The sequence below is a fragment of the Fopius arisanus genome, unplaced genomic scaffold (genome assembly GCF_000806365.1).
Source record: "Fopius arisanus strain USDA-PBARC FA_bdor unplaced genomic scaffold, ASM80636v1 scaffold00001, whole genome shotgun sequence".
Lineage (NCBI taxonomy): Eukaryota > Metazoa > Arthropoda > Insecta > Hymenoptera > Braconidae > Fopius > Fopius arisanus.
In genome coordinates this window covers 2,733,669-2,750,673 of record NW_011887740.1, presented here as the reverse complement: position 1 = coordinate 2,750,673, position 17,005 = coordinate 2,733,669, and the positions used below count along the sequence as shown (strand labels likewise).

The window sequence follows — 17,005 nt, the reverse complement described above, 5'->3', positions numbered from 1 at the left end:
GTACTCTAATTTCGCAGACGAAAAATCTCGTTTAAGTTTTCGGTAATAGAAGGTGGAATTTAATTCCGTTCTTCAGCAGCCCTGAGATATCCGGTGTGAATATTAAATGAAAAATTTTGGGGTGAACTTATTTGATATCATAAGGGGACTGAAAATGTTTTGGAATTTACTGTTAACTGCATTAGAATGAGGAATTATTTCTGCCAGGCAAAAATATTTTTCCTCCATGATTCCGCAGAGGCTAAAGCTCCCAAAGCTCTTCATCATTGAACACCAAAAAGAGAAAAAACGAAAAACAGACTTTTACGACTCTCTTAAACCCAAAAGTATCGAGACCTGTACATAAACAAAGAAAACAGATATCTTCATGTTTGAATGGTTTCCACGCGCTATTTTTGCCGGAAAGTGCTCCGCGGTGATTGACGTGAATGGGATTTGTAACTGATGATGGAAATAAAATTCCCACGCAGAAAGACATTTTTGGATTCTTTATTAAAAGGCACAAGATTTTGCATTCCCTGCAGTAGACAGCATAGGCATTTAATTGCATTTGAGAATTCCGCCTTCTCCAATTAGTAAAGATATTAATCATTGGCGGAGAAATCTCGTTGGCTTTGCTTGTGATGACCACTAATTATTCGCGATTTATTTCGTAAAACCATGAAATGCGCGTTGAATTCAATAACGAAGAATTTCCTCTCTAGTGGAGCGTTCAAGGAATATCTGTTTGTAAAATTTTCGCGAAACCTTTTTGTTCCCCTCATTTGACTCTACAAAAAAGGTCGTGAAAAAAATTTACTATCTCCCCTAAATCCAGAGATATTCCCCGGAACTCAAATAGGAAAGAGACCGAATTGTTACAACTTCATTATTGAATTCCCATCCTTTAGACGAATACTCTAATCTATCTAATATTAATTAATCCAACGATCCTATTTCTCCAAAATTGTCCCATCACCTGAAAATAATACAAATTCACAACAAAAAAAAACAAATAAATACATAACAACTTGATGAATGATTCATTAAATTATCAATTATTATAATAATGCATAAATAGAGATTGATTTTTTATCGACAAATATCGCGAGATGCTCTCAAAAGCAGTTATTTATAAATGATTTTGTTTTGTGATCTTTTTCCACAAATTTGTGATTTCTTCTTTTATTTTCCACTGAAATCAAGGCCAATTTGATTTCAATTCAGATGATCTTTTGCCGGATGTATTAAATGAAATTTTTTTTTAATGACTTGACCTATTAAATCGCTAAATTTTCGGTCAATTATTGTGGGACGAATTGCACAGTAGCCGGGAGAGCTGCTGAATTATTTATCATTTGATATTATTTCACAATTCAACATCTTCTTCCTTGGCCTTTGGTGCTTGCTTCTGGTCCTTGTACTCATCATCCTCTCTAATAGTTGCGTGTACGTCAGCGACTTCAACCGGTGGTGGTGCAGTAGTTTGTATCGATCCATCGTCCACTGCAACTTCGAAACCTATGGTGGCACCTATTTTTTGACTCGCCTGCTTGAACGAATCTGACAGCATCACCTGAAATTAATTGACCAGTTCAATGATCGAGGGGATAGAATGTCGTGGTGGATCCCTACCTGGACAACGTTGATGCACATCGACGTGAGGGCGAGGCCGAATACGAGGTAGACTATAGAGCACATCATGTATATAGGGTGCTGATGGACAGAGAAAAAGACGAGTTGAGAACTTCGAGTGCTAGAAATAATTCTTACGAAATGGGAAAATCTTGCGTAAGGTCGCTCCCGTATGCTAGACATGATTTATGCTTTTTTTTGTCTTTGAACTAAGAAGTGCTGGGAAATGGGGGAGTAGTCATGAAAAATTGGACAGTAAATCGAATTATTGGTGATATTCAGAAGCAGCGAATTGAGATTTATTAATAAGTGTAAAAACAATATTCCTTCTATTTTAGGAATAAAAGAATCCAGGATTTTCCCTGATATTCCCTGAGAATTCAAAAAATCCTGGAATTTGACAGTAAACACAAGGGTAAAATTGCTGAACTACAACTACACCTACAACTTGAGTGCTAGTAATAAATTAAAGATAGCTGAGAGCTCCTTACCATCTAGGATTGAGCATGAAAAAGAGCATGAAGCATCGGTTAAGTACTTTCTACACATTTGAACCCCCCAGAGCCCCGAACAGTGATCACCTCACCTTTGGTACAAAATCTCCAAAGCCAATGGTGCTCATGGAAATAAAAACGAAGTAAAAACTCTGGAAGAAGTTCCAGTCCTCCCAAATATTGTACGCAGTGGCGCCGACGAATATATATGCAAGGAGAAGAGTTATAGCAACGGAAATGGGCAGATTGAATTCGTCATCAATCTCAAAAGCCGAGAAGGCAGGTGTACCCGGTGTATCGGGTTGAGGTAGAGGTGTATTTCCATCGAGACTGAGAACGGTCTGAGGTGTTTGTCTGCTCATCTCCTCGATCTCCTCTGGATTCATCTGGGAGGGACGACGAAACGTCGCAAAATCGTACACTAATTGAACTCCCTTCATCACCTCCTGAAATAAAAATAACCAGAGGGTGGAATTCACGAGGTTTTTTTGTCTGTCGTCCTTGGCGACACGAGGGGTCAATTGATTACCTGAACTGGGGCAGTCCTCCGGACTCTCCGGCAACTCCCAGTGTAGTAAACTCGTCTCACAAATGCCCAGAGGAACTTCATCCCTCTGGTGAACAACTTACCGAAATCTGCCAAGATTATTAGGAACATGGGAATACCGAAAATTGCGTAGATTATCGTCATTGCTTGTCCTGTCGAAGTCGTCGGGTAGATGTGACCGTACCCTGCAACACAATAAGTCCTTTTTTTCAATCAATAAATTAATAAAAGTAAATTACCATTTTTACATTAAAACATTTTTAAAAACACTTACAAAATAACATTAATAACATGAATTCATTCATTAAATTGATTTTTATCTGATAATACTACTATTTAAAATGATTATTTTTTAAAATAAAAATAATTAATAAAGAATTGGAGCATGTTCGGGGATTTTTCAGTTAAAAATGAATAACTCCACTGCTACAATTGTTCTATAAAAATTCATAAAAATGTTGAGAAAATTTGTAACCAATTGTAAACCAATTGTTCTAAAAAAATGGACAATAAGGAATTTGAGGGATTTTCCTGAAGATTTTTCCTCTTCAATTTTCGCGGAACAATTTATTCTAATTTAACAGTTCCCACTAGTTTCTCATGGTATAAGAGAAATTGTTGACAGTCTACGTAATTATATATTTTTACTGAGATTTCGAGATTTCCTCGAGTTTGAGGTTTTCTAAAAATTCCCCTGATTTCATTCCCCTCCGTTATCAAACAATCGTGGCCTCACCGATAGTAGTGATAACCGTCAGACAATAAACAAAAGCATTAAGAAAGCTCCAGGTCTTCTGTCCACTGTAAGTATGCAGTCCAGCGTCATACGCCTCATAAAGCTGCTCCTCAAATTCCTTGAGCTTCCTCCTGGCCATACTCTTCCAGTCGTCCTCCCTCAAATTATGACTGTAATTCCACAGGCTATCCAAGAAATCGCGCTTCACCCTTTTCACCCCGCACTTGTAAAACTGCTCGAATGCGCCCTCCGTGAATCGAAAAATAAAAGCACCAACCCCACAATAAATAATCATCAGGACGAGTTCTGCAACACAGCGGTTCCTGTGTTTCCTCAGGATGTCAGTTTCCCTGGGGTTTTCACTGACATAAATCCTGAACTCAGCCCTGATATCAGACGATAATCTCAAGTACTCGAGAAACCGTGAGCCTCTCAGGCCCTTCCGCTTCTCTCGTTTTTCCTCCGGCTTTTCCTTCGGCTTTTCCTCCAACTTCTCCTCGAGTTTTTCCTCTGGCTTCTCCTCCACCTTCTCCTTCTTCCTCGATTTAAAAAACCACGACCACAACCACGAGTCCTTCACACCCTCAACCTCCCCCTCCTCACGTATTTCTTCACGTCCATCCACTTCAAGTTTACTTTTACGCCTTTTCCGCTTCCTGAGAGCGGCCTCGACCCTGGGTCTGACATAATCGTCGAGACCGACGTCGAGGATACCAATTTCCCGTCTCTGGTACTGCTGCTGGGCAATTTCGAGGTCATGAATTAGAGAGTCATTGCTCAATGGAATAATCTGTTTAACGACACGTGGAGGAGAGATCTCCACATCCTGACGAGGCTGTTCATCGCGTTGTGAAACCTCCACTGCCGCCCCAGCCTCCTCCAGTTCTTTAATCTCCTTCACCTCCTTCACCTCTTTCACCTCCTTCACCCCCTTCCTCTCCTTCCTCTCCTGTCTCTCCTTCCTCCCCTCCGTCTCCTCCCGCTGTCGCTCCCCAGAGCAGGACCTCCTGGACTTCCTGGACTCATCCGAAAAGTATTTCCGTGTTCCCAATTCCTCCCCAAGAGATCGACCCCCCCGTGGTGGCGCAATAGGCTCCTCACTCTTCGAATATTTCCTCACTCCCTCATCACCCCTCCGCAACAACTCCTTCCTCAGTCGCCTCGGCTTCTTCTCCCTCTTCTTCTCATTTCTCTCAGCCTCGCTCTTGCTGGATTTATCATCATCAGCGCTCGATCCACCGCTGCTCAATCGCTCCTGCGATCGTTTGGCACGTCTTCGGGGCGCATCTCTCCCTCGTCTAACAGTTTCCATTCTATTTTCATGACTGACATTTTCTGTCACTTTAAAATCATCCAAATCATCGTCATCCCGTGAACTTGTCACTCCAGGTCGAGAAATCTCCTCAGGTTTGTTGTCATCAATCTGTCCATTGGCCCCAGCTGTCTCCTCACTGGCAAGTGCCTCCATTCGCTCCGTATCCTCCACCATCCGTTCAATTCGTGCTCTCGCCTCTCTCGCCACCACGTCCTCCTCCTCCCCCTGGATGTCCTCCACCACTTCTCGAACGGCATCCGGAGTTTTATCACGTCTCCTCGCTGATGCCGCTGCTTTACGACGCCTGTGCACCGCGTAACTCTCCTCCATGACACTTTTATTTCCCTCTATTTCCCTCTATTTCCTAATATTTATCTTATGCACCAGGCAAATGAGGAATCACTAGGTTACCGAGGAATTACTTGAACGGAACATGAACGTTGTCGCACCGAGATGCTTCTATGCGGACAAAAATAAAGCTCGAGCTCCCACCACTCCACCCAGCATCCACTATATATCTCAACGACTCCTTATTTTGTTACCCATCCCCTCTCGAGAGAGGTCCTATTCCTCACCCTCCTCATTACTTTCAAGTAACAGTTCGTTTATTCTAGATGAAGAGCCGTCAAACAACAGTTTGCTATCCTTAATCATCCATTATCCATTACTCTCAGCGCACTCGAGGGTGAAACTCATGATTCCGGATAACTTGCTGTCACTAGGCCAGAATTACACTGAATTCGTGTCTCATCTCTCGCTTTTATCTTTCACTTCTATTTTCACTTACGTAATATGTCGCACTGATTCTCGAAATAGTGGAACGCGTGGGATCAGCCGATTTTTATTTGAATTCCACTGATTCTTTCAGCTTTGGAATATATTTAGGCGCGCGACAGGGAGAGGAATGACTTTTTTTTTCAGGAGAGAAGAGAAATTCTTTTACTTACCGATCGTTGTGTAAATTGTGCCGCAATAGAAGACTGCGTTCCAGAAGGTCCAGAGGTCTTCCTTCGTGTTCATAAATCCGTATTTGAAGTGGTCCCGTAATTTGCTCTCGTAGTCTTCGATTTTATTGGCCACCTGGCCATGCCAGAGATCTCGCTGATTGAAGATTACTTTATTCTCACACAAATCCCGGATCTCGAAGACGGTTTCATTCCTGAGGAATTATTACATTGATGATGATTTTATGAGATTATTGTTGCAGGGGTTGATTGCAAACAATGGCAATGGGCGCACCTATCCTGGTGAATTGTCCGCTCCAGTTTTGTTTCCTGACCACCCTCGATGTAGATGAAGAGGAAGGCACCGGCTATGCTGTACAGGAAGACCACCACCACCAGGAATATATGGGTGAACCATCGTTTACTCCAGGAACTCACCTGGGGCATAGAAATTATTGCGGTGGGAGCAAACCTTCGGTGAGAGGCACACAGTATGATAAATAACAATTTAAATATAGGAAATATTTAATAGGGATAGGAATATTAAAGAAATAGAATTCAAATTCTGTTCAACTCGCTGATCGTGATCTGAGATAAAATAAAAATTCATAATAAAAATCATGAAAATGACACGAATTTGAGACATGATTTGGGGAACATCAATAATTTATTTGGTGATCACTTGATTGATTTTGGTTGACATTCCTTACTTTTTCGTACAGCCAAAACGCACTTTTTTCTCCTACACTCAACCCAGATTTCGTGAAGTCCTTGATACCCTTGATTTGAGCGAAAACAAATTCACTGGCTTTATTATAGTACATAACTTGTGGCTGGTTGGAGCCAGGAGTTGGGGGGACCGGTGTTTGGCCATACGGTGTGGCCATGTACCCGACAGGAGTCTGAGGATAATGGGCATATTGTCCAGGAACCGGAAGAGTTATCTTCGGTCTAGGTCTCTGCCTCTTCGGCTTCGGTGACTCCGACATTTTCCACCGTTTTAACTCCAATTGGTATCAGGGTTTAATTATTTTTCCTTCTCGACGGTGTTGACCCCTCCATATTACTCCACAAAAATTCTGTAGAAAATTGTCGAATGTCTTGTCAATGGGACGGGGAATCTGGCAGAACGGATTCCCCAGGTTTATGAGGGAGAAAACGGAACGAGATTGTGTCGCTTTGGCGTCGCGACGTCGACTGAGGTATGAGGATAATCTTCGGGGGGTACTTTTCAAATCTCGCCCGCCCAATTTTCCACGACTGCGCGCGACTTCTCAACCCGTTCGTCAACCCCTGGACTCAATCAATTTTCTGTTTATTTATTTTTATTCATCGCCTGCGTGTTGCGTCGATGGCGCCATAACATTACAATAATCATTACCAATTATTTGCACACGTTCGGATTTATTTGCAAGCTCCGGATTTCCCTACTTCCATTTCAAATACGTTCGTTGAAACGTTTGCTTGCAGTTATTTTTTTGATTCATTTCAATTTTAGAATTGTTTATATTGATAAATTACTCTGTTAAAAAATATCATTTAAAGTCCGTGTGGTAAGTGTCTTGCAATATTTCTATTAAATTTTCCAGGCATTTTCTCGTGGGAAATCCATAATAATGTCATCAAAAAAATTATGGAACCTCAGAGAATATATAATTCCATTTCCGACTCTCCAAATTTTGAAGGAATCCCATCAATTTTCCCCCAATCACCCGTTAATTAAAAATTGCCATTCGAATTCCCCAATTAAAACCTCAAAATTCCGTCAAAAACCGCGAAAAAGGCGCGATTTTCAAAAAAAAACTCTCATTACAAAACTTATCATAACGACAATGAACAATTAAAATTTTAAACATTTATTCCATCAACAATATTATATTCGCCGACTACACGACTAATTTTTGAATGGCGCAGATAAAGATAGAGAAAATGAAGAAAGGAGGTAGAATCCGTTGTACGAGCGTAAATGATGATTCCCCGGGTGAGACGCCCGCGCGCGAGGCGTCTCCGGGGTTGAGGCCGTTGAGAGTGTTGATGGTACCGGCCGGGCGCCACCATCACCATTAAAAAAAAAATAAACGGCGGCATCCAATTGGTGGAAATTCGTGTACGAGCTCCACCACTCCTGGTCGATCGACCTTGACGGGAGTATTCTAGAGTCCCGGAGGAAGCGGACTCTCTCGTTGTCGCGTTCGTCCATCCCGCAACGGCGTGTGTGAGAAAAAAAGACGGGTTTAAAACGTTAAAAGAGCGAGACGCCTTGTAGGCGAGTGCGAGGCAACGAAAGAGGAGAACAAGTAGACAAGGCAAAGAGACAACGGATAAAGTGTGTTAATCGTGCAATCCGGTAATTAATGCTGCATCTGGATTATTATTTGAGGGGATAAGTAAGGATTGTATAATCGTGCAAGAGTTTGACTGTCTGTCGGGATCGTATGCTACATTTTTCCCTGGCTTTTGTCGACCATTGTCATCCTTGTTGCGCGTGTAATGGCCGTCGTTGGGTTTGTTGACGCCGCACCGAGCTACCAAATTAATTTATCACATTTGCCATTTGATCCGACCAATCGAGCGTTCAATAATTCATCGGGTTTACCGTTTGTCGTTTTTTTTTTATTACCATTCATACGAGAATTTTAACCGTTTGCCAATGATTTTGGAGACCCTGGGCAAGGACTGTTTATGAACGGAGGGAGTGAGGCGACGTGGAGTGAGAAAAAAGGGAGACAGAAGCCGCAGAAACCACTTCACCTACATGAGCACACCAAAATCCACAAGATATCCAGGGTTTTCACATTTTTTTTTACGAGAGCTCGCGGTATATATCGAATAATTTGCGTCGAGGACAGTTTTTTCATCATGATTCAATAAATTTTTCCACCGATTGAGGCCTCACGGGCGGCTGACCTTTGCTCTCCACTTGCGTCCTGCAATTAGCTCATTTTTTTTCAACCCCCCTTTTTTTTTCTTTTTTCGTCTGTTTTTATGTGGATCGTCAGAGGTGATTGTCACAGTGGGAATTATTTTTGGGGAATTGATGGGACGTGATTGGATTTGGTACTGAACAAGAGTTTGAAGTAGTCGTGTGCCAGAGCAACGAGTAACGAGTAACGAGTACCACCGCCGCCGTCATGGCAACTTCACGATCATCCGGGTCTACCAAGCCGGACATGGAGATCGTAAAGGCTTCGTAGAAGTTATCACATGTGAGTAATCAACACGTATTTCATCATTTATTTTTTTTTCTTCCTTATTTTTTGTACATCTCGTCACATCTCCATATCTCAGATTTTTTTTTCTCCGTTATCATCGTCGACGTTTTTTGTAGTAAAGGAGTTAATGTTTTCGGCGGTTTTTGCCGCTGGGTCGCGCCTCTTTCGCGTGTGGGATAAATTTTTTTTGCCTCCCAATGATTATCTTTTTTGTTGTTCTTTTATACTGGAGCCTCTGCGGCGTGGCTTTTGATCAGGGAGAGATTTTTTTTCGGGGGAAATAATGCAACACCTGTTTATGGTTTTTTTGCCATTTTGTCGTATGTATGGGTTATACCTATAAATTTCTAGAGGAGAAATTCGGTATTTTATGATGTTCAATGGTCAAACGAGTTTAGTAGCTATTAAACAAACGATTTAATCATGCATCACTCACTGCTGTACACGTATGTCCCCATCACAAGTGACAAATCGAGAAAATTTAATTTCTTTTTATTTTGTATAATTGATGTCCATTGATTGCGCAGGATCAAAGGCAGCGCATCAATGGCCCTAGAATCAAATGGTAACAACGTGGTCTGGTTGAACGCAACCCGTCCTGATCAAATACAGCAGGTATGCGCCTCGCGCCCCAAGCAAGAGAAAAGAAGAACAATAATGTAGAGTTTAAACAAAGGGACGATCACCTACTGATTCTGTCGATATCCCATTTTAGGAATTTCAATTTTTTTTTCAATTTTTTTTCTTTTGAAGGGAGGCTATTGGCCTCATAGTAATTAATTATTCTCTGTGCAGCACGTTGGAAAGGACGACTCACTGCGGATAGAGCCCACTGAGGATCAGAGCCATCTCCAGCAGGGACAGCATCATCGATATCAGCGCAATCTCATTAAGATACCGAATCAACAGAGTCAACAGGTCGATCAGCCAGTAAAGTGTTCCATGTTTACTCAAACGGAGCAGACTAATAGTTTTACGCAAACTGAGCAAAGTAACTCCGGTTACGCTGAGCAGCGCCAGGTAATTTAATCGACAATTTTCCAACATCTTAAAAAATTATTCTCTTTTTATTTCTCAGAGTATTTTCTATTTCACGGTGAAGCACTTGAAAACATTAGCATAAAGATGTTATTCTGAGATTAATTTATTTTTAAATAGTAAAAAGTATTTTGAGAAGATGGAAAGACAGTTTTGGAGGGAAATTGGAATGATTGGCATCTCGGTATAATTGAAGGCTTTCTCAATTTATTTAGAATCAATTAAAGAATTTATAAAAAAAATTCCATTGCTTCTTATAAGGGGACGATTAAGATTATTTGGACTCCCAGAAGCTTTTTCGCGGTTTTTCAACGGTTTCCATTGAACAAAAGGATAAAAGGGTGAAAGTAAAAATTGCAGTTATTCCTGAATTTTTTAAATATTTCCTCATTGAATTTAATTGTGGATATTCTTAGAATCCATTGGATTGGTAGAATTATTTAATTAATGAAATATTTAATGTTACAGCCTCAACAGCAGGCGACAATGTTCGATCCTCAGCAAATCCAGCAGCAACAGCCTGCTCAGGGGCAACAGACCCAGCAGCAAGGCCAACAAATGCAATATGTAACCGAAAAAAAAGAGGAGAAACCCCAGCAACAAGCAACAACAGCTGAATTTCCCTTTTACTACAATGTCAATATGCTGCAGAAGGTACAAACAAACACAGTGAGCACGATTGGTGCTATAACAACCGATGACAAAGGCTGTTATCGTTTTGATGTACAGCCAGTTGGTTACAATACACTGCTAAATCAAATGAGTCTAGCAGCAGCAACAAATGCTGCAACTTTCAAGTGTGACATATGTGGCCTGGTCTTTGGACATTTAAGTCTGTTAAATCATCACAAGAGACTCCACAATTCGACACCTAGCAATTTACAACAGCCTCAACAGGTTGTCGTACAGGCACCAACGACTGTCACTGTAGCAACAACACCTGAACGACCGTACACGTGCGATGCTTGTGGTGCTTGTTTTGCATTACCTGGGGAATTGAAGAGTCACAAGACTAATATGCATCAGAAGCCTAAGGTCCAAGTGTGTGAGGAGTGTGGGAGTGAAGACCCCTGTGAACATCATCCTACTAAAGTCAAAAAGGGTGAGTTGGTAATTTTTTAATTCGGGGGTTCAATGAATCAGTGGCAACTGACATAAATCGGGTTCAGCATTTCCTTCGATATCGATTTATTTCGAAAAGTGTAGGTTTCAATATCAATCCCTACTTAAAGAATTTTATTTTAGAAAGTTTTTTGAAAATCTGACCAATTAAAACCAATATTTCGCATAGCAGTAAATAATATTTGATGTACATTTCAATTCGTTAAAATATCGAAATTTCATTTTTTAATTTGATACTACCCTTCTGATAGATTTCAAAGTGAGTGATGCCCCTCAAATGAATTATTCTACAGTCGTCGATAATAATAAAAATTTTTTTATTTAGCAATCAAGCCTGGCCATCATCCTGTCAAACGAAGGGGCGTCACTAGTGTAACCAAGTGCCACAAATGCAATGGAACGGGAATCATTTTCATTGGTAGGTTTTACTCTCATTCATTTCGGGGACAATATGAAAAAATGTCACAATCGATAATTTCACTAATCTCACACAGAGCGAAGGGATTTCCCGATAATTTAATTAATGAGACTGACATTTTTTCACTGACTATTATCACTTGCATCCTTTCGATCATATTGTCATTTCATTGCTGTCATGATCGTACATCGGGTGATGTATGATAGGTAAAGACGACGAAAAACTAGATTCTGGACTGAGTTCCCTTGCGAAGTGTGGCGGCTGCAAGGCAACAGGCCGCATCATCATAGGAAGTAAGTCGGACAAAATCACAGCCAAGGAATCGGGGGGATTTCCATCATCTTATTTTCATTATCATTCATTACTCGCTGGTGTATGTGATAAAGAAATCCCCCTGGTTTTAGATGATGACAGTTCTGATTTAACTTCTGTTTATTGTTGATTTCCCCCATTTCGAAATTCTCCTTTTCTGTATAAAAAATTTAATTCTACTGGCCTGTGACGATTTTGAAAAATCACGGTTGTTTCCCCTCAAATTGATACGTTCGGAGAAATTTCGAGAGTATTTTGAATGATTCAATTGTGAAATAAACACATGCATGTTCCCGTAGTTTTGCTAGTTCAATAATTGATCGAGATAGATGAATTCGTCTCGATGATGATAAGGAAGTATAGAACTGTCGGCATCTAAATGTAAGGACGATTAAGCGAAAAGAAATCTCCCCTAAGGGACAGTTTTATAAATGTTGAAAATTCATCCTCACATATCGACGCATCAGAGCATTTTCATATTTAGTGTACAGCAAAATGTGGACTTTTTTTTTTAATCATTAACATCCATCAGAGCACGGGCCACAGACTAGCACAAACCAGTGAGACTCGAAATTTCAGTTGAATGACAAAAGCATCGTGATTTATCTCACGTTATTGAGATGGATATCACGTTAATGATGTTTGTAGAACTGGCCCTTGAGGAAAACTAACACTTCGGTGCGATTTGTCATTGCAGGCGGCAAGCAAAACCAGAACCAGCCGGAGAAGCCGTTTCACTGTAACGTTTGTGATGGAACATTTTCACGCTACTCATCGCTCTGGTCACACAAGAGACTCCACTCTGGGGATAAACCGTTCAAGTGCGAAGTCTGTGGTTTGGCCTTTGCGAAGGGTACGTACAACTATTTATTATTAAATTTCAACTTCAAATCTTTGAAGTCAAAATTTTCATTTCAATTCTTTAATATCACATTTTTTTTTTATCCATAATTTACAAAAAATTGATTTTCACTAAAATTCCATTCCATTTTTAATCCTAAAAAAAATATGTATGAAAGCCTGGAGTAGTATGGACAACTGGGGTAAAATGGACCCTCATTAAAAATTGTTCCGTTATATTACGTTGTTAAACAAAAATGGGTTTTAAAATTTTTTACTAAAAAATCGGACTTGACATTCCAGCTGCTTACTTGAAGAATCATGGACGCGTGCACACTGGCGAAAAACCATTCAAGTGTAGCGTGTGTGGTATGCAATTTTCACAGAGCCCACACTTAAAGAATCACGAGCGCATACACTCGGGTGAGCGTCCCTATCAATGCGAAGTCTGTGAGAAAACATTTGCGAGACACTCGACACTGTGGAATCATCGTAGAATTCATACTGGTGAAAAGCCTTACAGGTGTAACACCTGTGGGTCGGCTTTCAATCAGGCAACTCACTTAAAAAATCATGCTAAAGTCCACACTGGGGAGAAACCTCATAGGTAATTATTATTTTTTATGAAATCCAATGAGAATCTGTCGTAATAAACATGGATAATTTGAATGATTTAATAAAATAAAAATGTGGATATTTTCCAGATGCGATATTTGTGAAATAGGATTTTCGGATCGTTTTGCCCTAAAACGGCATCGTGCAATTCACGAAAAGTATGGACAAACGGCGAGAAATCAGAATGCCAATAGTGCGAGTAACTCGCAACAGCCAAATACGAGTAATCCACAGCAACAGCAGCAGCAGCAGCAGCAGCCAAACACGAGTAATCCCCAGCAGTCACAGCAGGCCCAGCAGCAGCCACAGCCACAGCAGCAGACGCAACCTGGCCAGCCACAGGTAGTCGTTGTGAATGCAACAACACCAGTCACTGTAAGCCAGGGCCAGGGACAGGCAGTGATGCTAGATGAGGTATACAAATGCCAAGTTACTTTTCCAGAGCCTAAATGATTTGACAGTTGAGAAGAGGACACATGCCAAATGCTGTGCTGAATAACAAACGAGAGAGTTTATTATCTTTGTTCTCCATCGAGACAACAAATTCGGGAGATACTATTTCATTATTTTTCCTCCCTTTCTTTAACTCTTTATTTTTCTTTTTCTTCGTCATTCACCATCGTATGGTGTGTGTTATATCTGTGGAACAAGGTTCAACTTGTTTGAATAATAAATAATTTTAACGACCTGTGCCGACGATAGACATTTTTTAAAATACGCTTTACACGGATTAATGAAAAAAAAAACTAATGATAATGATTATGAAAAATCACCAGTTTGTTCGAGAGTTGATGACGTGGTGATTCGAATTTAATGAACATTAACATCTTGTCTGTGAAGAAGTTGACGAAGTTATGAATGATAATTGATACTGCAGAAACGATAAATGAGTATCGAACAGGCAGACTAATCTGTTTTATAATTTTAAGGCCGAATACTATATTACGAATATCAGTTATATACTATAGAAAGAATAGTTTGTAATAGTGAATAGCTGATTAGAGTAATTATGCATATAAAACGTCGATACATTATTTTTTTCTTTCTTTCCAACAATTGTAAACAGAGCGGTCGTGATTGATCGTTATTATGTCCCATTAAAAAAATTCTTATTTCATGTAACTAGTATCCGCTTTAATCAATAATTTGCTATTCAGGAGTAACAAATTGTTGAGACATTTGTAATGATTGATTATATATTTTTATTCTCGTAGTGAGTGTCTCGATAGGCGGGGAAATGGACGCGAATCAAAGTACTGTTTATGAAAATTGTTTTTTTTGGGGCACGAAGACAAGAGTTATGGTGCAGCTTTTTCTAATGAAATTTTTCATTCACTCGTCACAACACAATGCACCTGTTATTATTGAGTCGTTTTATCTTCAGGATTTTGCATGGATTTAAATTCCCTTCTGTTAATTTTTCTCTTCCATCACTCTAGTGATACACAAAGTTTTTTTTAAGAATTTCAAACACAAGATCATTTATTCATTTTGTAAATTAATGTTTATTGTAAAACTGTTACGTTATATTTCCTTCTGAACGTAAATACGGTCATAATACCTGCTACAGTATTTCGGATTAGATTAGATACAATTTATCTATCAATGTTTCAATACATTTTATTCTGCCTATTGAAATCGTCAAATCAGTTTTTAAAAAAACATCTTAAGTGAATTTATTATTGTGATTTAGTGGGCACCTGAAGCAGCAAAGTGGAGTTCCAGAGGCTGAATGACACGCTTTTTTTACTATTTAGTTTATTTTCTATTCTATTTTGACTGCGTTCACTGACAAGAAGTTTATATCGCTATTGAATCAATCCCCTGTGAAAATTATTTGGTAGGTCAGGCTCTGCATACTCAATAAAACATATTTTTTCATTGATTTTTTTTGTTCCCTAATGGTCAGCCTCGTCTTACGAATTCCACTTGTAAATATCTGTGAATTTTTTAATTATCTGATAATTGTAATGAATTGTCTTCCTACAGTTGCGTAAGAGAACCTGACCTGCCAACTTTAAATTGAATTGATTAAAATTTTCCATTATTCATTCGTTTGCTTCTTGAAAATTGATTTTTCTTCTCACCCAAATGTTGATTTATCAGTCAACGCGAGAAATAAATGGGAGACGTATAGGGATTTGAGTGTTTGTTCTGTACAAGATACTCAGTGAGTCATGGGGAATAAAAATCTTGATCCCCGGAGGCCAATTGGAATGGTAGACCTACAGAGTTTCATTTGTCCCCTTTTTTATTATAAATTTGTGGTAACCCGTTAACTATTGTACAGCGTACAAACTCAGATGTACCTATGATAAAGAAAAAAAAACAATTAGCCTAAGTTTAGAATTAATTGAATTCTCTGGCATCGCGGATAGTGTTTAAATATTTTTTATTGGCAAGAGGTTAAACGTAATAAATTAAGTGAATGAATAAATAATATGTGCAAGAATTTTTTGCGAGCACTATCCAAGCTGATTTATTTTTGCGATACCGAAAATCGATTTTTAGTCCTAGAATTTATATATGAAAGAATGATATATATTATAAATACATTATAACTATTGTTTTTTTCTTCTGTTGATTATTCAGGCAAGTCTTGACTTATTGTACATGTTGGAGCTTAATGAGTATGAGTTTAACAGCGTTTATTCATTGGTGTGTCCAACTAATACACGATAACCAGAAAATTTTTGTATGAAAAAAAAACATTCGACAACCTCTGTAATATTTAGATTTATTTACTGTCAATATAGAGTAGGAGTTTGGGGGATACGTACGTGTACCATACTAATTACTTCGTCTAGATGAGGGCTGGGGGAGCAACGGATTACTTGAGAAAAGTAACACAACCCAATTAGCACACACGATATATAAGGAATTAGATATTAATAAATATGTCTCGTGAGACATTTCAATTTTTTACATCATGTGTTTGTTGATTACTCTTGCCAATTTCTGCCGATTCAATTATTCGTCAATTAATTAATGCAGAAGATGGAACCTTCGATTCTCTCAGAAGGTAAGAAGACCGGTTTTATTTAAGTAATAATATTCAACTATTTTTTTTATCGCAACAGATTGCAATTATGAACGTCGGTGCGAATTATTTAAAAATTTGAAATTTAATTTATTTCTTTATATATATTATATATATTGTTTATATTTCTAAGAGTAACTTCAATTTTTTACCCCCATGTGACCCCCTTAACCAAATTCAATTAACCTTAAATCAAAAAACCCTCTCCTGGGGTGTCCATCAAGTCAACGGGGTGAATTTTATTTTCTGCGGTGTGAATGCTTTTTGTTTTTTATGTATTTAACTGAAATTTAGCCGACTGTAGAACGTGCGGAAGGGGGAAACCACATCTTATAGAATTTCAATGGAATAAATTATTCAATATGTTGAAGATATACCACTAATAAAATTATAGTTTTATAGTGAGCGCGTTGTCTACTCGGCAATGCGCTTGACTGGCACGCGGACCGCTTGGGTTCGATACCAGCATCATTCTTTTTTTTTTTTCAAAATAATTCCAATTTTTTTTTTATAAATGGCTAATCGTTGGCAATATCGTTTAAAAACTGAATTTTTGAAAATCGGGAAGATATCCAGTGAAATTGAAAAATTAGCAATTTTTTAAAACGATACTTTTGCTAAATATATACTCCTAATGCAATAATATTATTGTAATTATGCGTTATCCTAGCGGTAACGTGCTTGGCTAGCACGCCGACGGTCCGGGTTCGATCCCGCCGTCATTCATTTTTTTTTTAAATAATTCCAATTTTTTCTTT

General features: G+C 39.0%; 4 protein-coding genes across 6 annotated transcripts in view; 2 read left to right on the top strand and 2 right to left on the bottom strand.

The window, feature by feature from the left end:
* Positions 1-473: 473 nt before the first annotated feature.
* Positions 474-5,445, bottom strand: LOC105273929 (uncharacterized). Its single transcript, XM_011316669.1, has 5 exons — positions 3,392-5,445; positions 2,638-2,840; positions 2,201-2,554; positions 1,615-1,695; positions 474-1,555 (listed from the first exon to the last, which is right to left on the bottom strand). Exons 1-5 carry the CDS (start codon positions 5,034-5,036, stop codon positions 1,349-1,351), a joined length of 2,490 nt encoding a protein of 829 aa, XP_011314971.1. The 5' UTR covers positions 5,037-5,445; the 3' UTR covers positions 474-1,348.
* Positions 5,446-7,822: 2,377 nt separating this feature from the next.
* LOC105273902 (zinc finger protein 83) lies at positions 7,823-16,132 on the top strand. 3 transcript variants are annotated; one of them, XM_011316617.1, is made up of 11 exons: positions 7,823-7,997; positions 8,650-8,856; positions 9,390-9,477; positions 9,658-9,882; positions 10,369-11,002; positions 11,348-11,440; positions 11,647-11,733; positions 12,450-12,605; positions 12,896-13,199; positions 13,297-13,621; positions 14,901-16,132. In XM_011316617.1, coding segments are annotated over exons 2-11 (1,953 nt in total). In that variant the 5' UTR covers positions 7,823-7,997; positions 8,650-8,854; the 3' UTR covers positions 14,940-16,132. The 3 variants fall into 3 exon arrangements, with proteins under 3 accessions (XP_011314919.1, XP_011314936.1, XP_011314927.1); XM_011316634.1 differs by lacking the exon at positions 9,390-9,477 and having other exon boundaries at positions 13,297-16,132; XM_011316625.1 differs by lacking the exon at positions 11,647-11,733 and having other exon boundaries at positions 13,297-16,132.
* Positions 14,969-17,005, bottom strand: part of LOC105265273 (pickpocket protein 28) — an 8,833-nt gene continuing 6,796 nt past the window's right edge. The window contains exon 13 of the mRNA XM_011302681.1: positions 14,969-15,516. The gene's annotated coding sequence lies outside the window, so the exon portion shown is untranslated. The remainder of the gene's footprint in view (positions 15,517-17,005) is intronic.
* The window catches only part of LOC105273918 (uncharacterized), a 12,795-nt gene continuing 11,962 nt past the window's right edge, over positions 16,173-17,005 (top strand). The window contains exon 1 of the mRNA XM_011316647.1: positions 16,173-16,229. The gene's annotated coding sequence lies outside the window, so the exon portion shown is untranslated. The remainder of the gene's footprint in view (positions 16,230-17,005) is intronic.

Bases quoted from the DNA above. Each gene is read 5' to 3' on its own strand.
- LOC105273902 (XM_011316617.1), top strand. The intron at 12,606-12,895 runs GTACGTACAACT...TTGACATTCCAG, and splicing joins TGGTTTGGCCTTTGCGAAGG to CTGCTTACTTGAAGAATCAT. The intron at 13,200-13,296 runs GTAATTATTATT...GATATTTTCCAG, and splicing joins ACTGGGGAGAAACCTCATAG to ATGCGATATTTGTGAAATAG.
- LOC105273929 (XM_011316669.1), bottom strand. From the start codon at position 5,036: ATGGAGGAGAGTTACGCGGTGCACAGGCGTCGTAAAGCAGCGGCATCA. The intron at 1,696-2,200 runs GTGAGGTGATCA...TCTGTCCATCAG, and splicing joins TTGGAGATTTTGTACCAAAG to CACCCTATATACATGATGTG. The intron at 1,556-1,614 runs GTAGGGATCCAC...AATTAATTTCAG, and splicing joins TGTGCATCAACGTTGTCCAG to GTGATGCTGTCAGATTCGTT.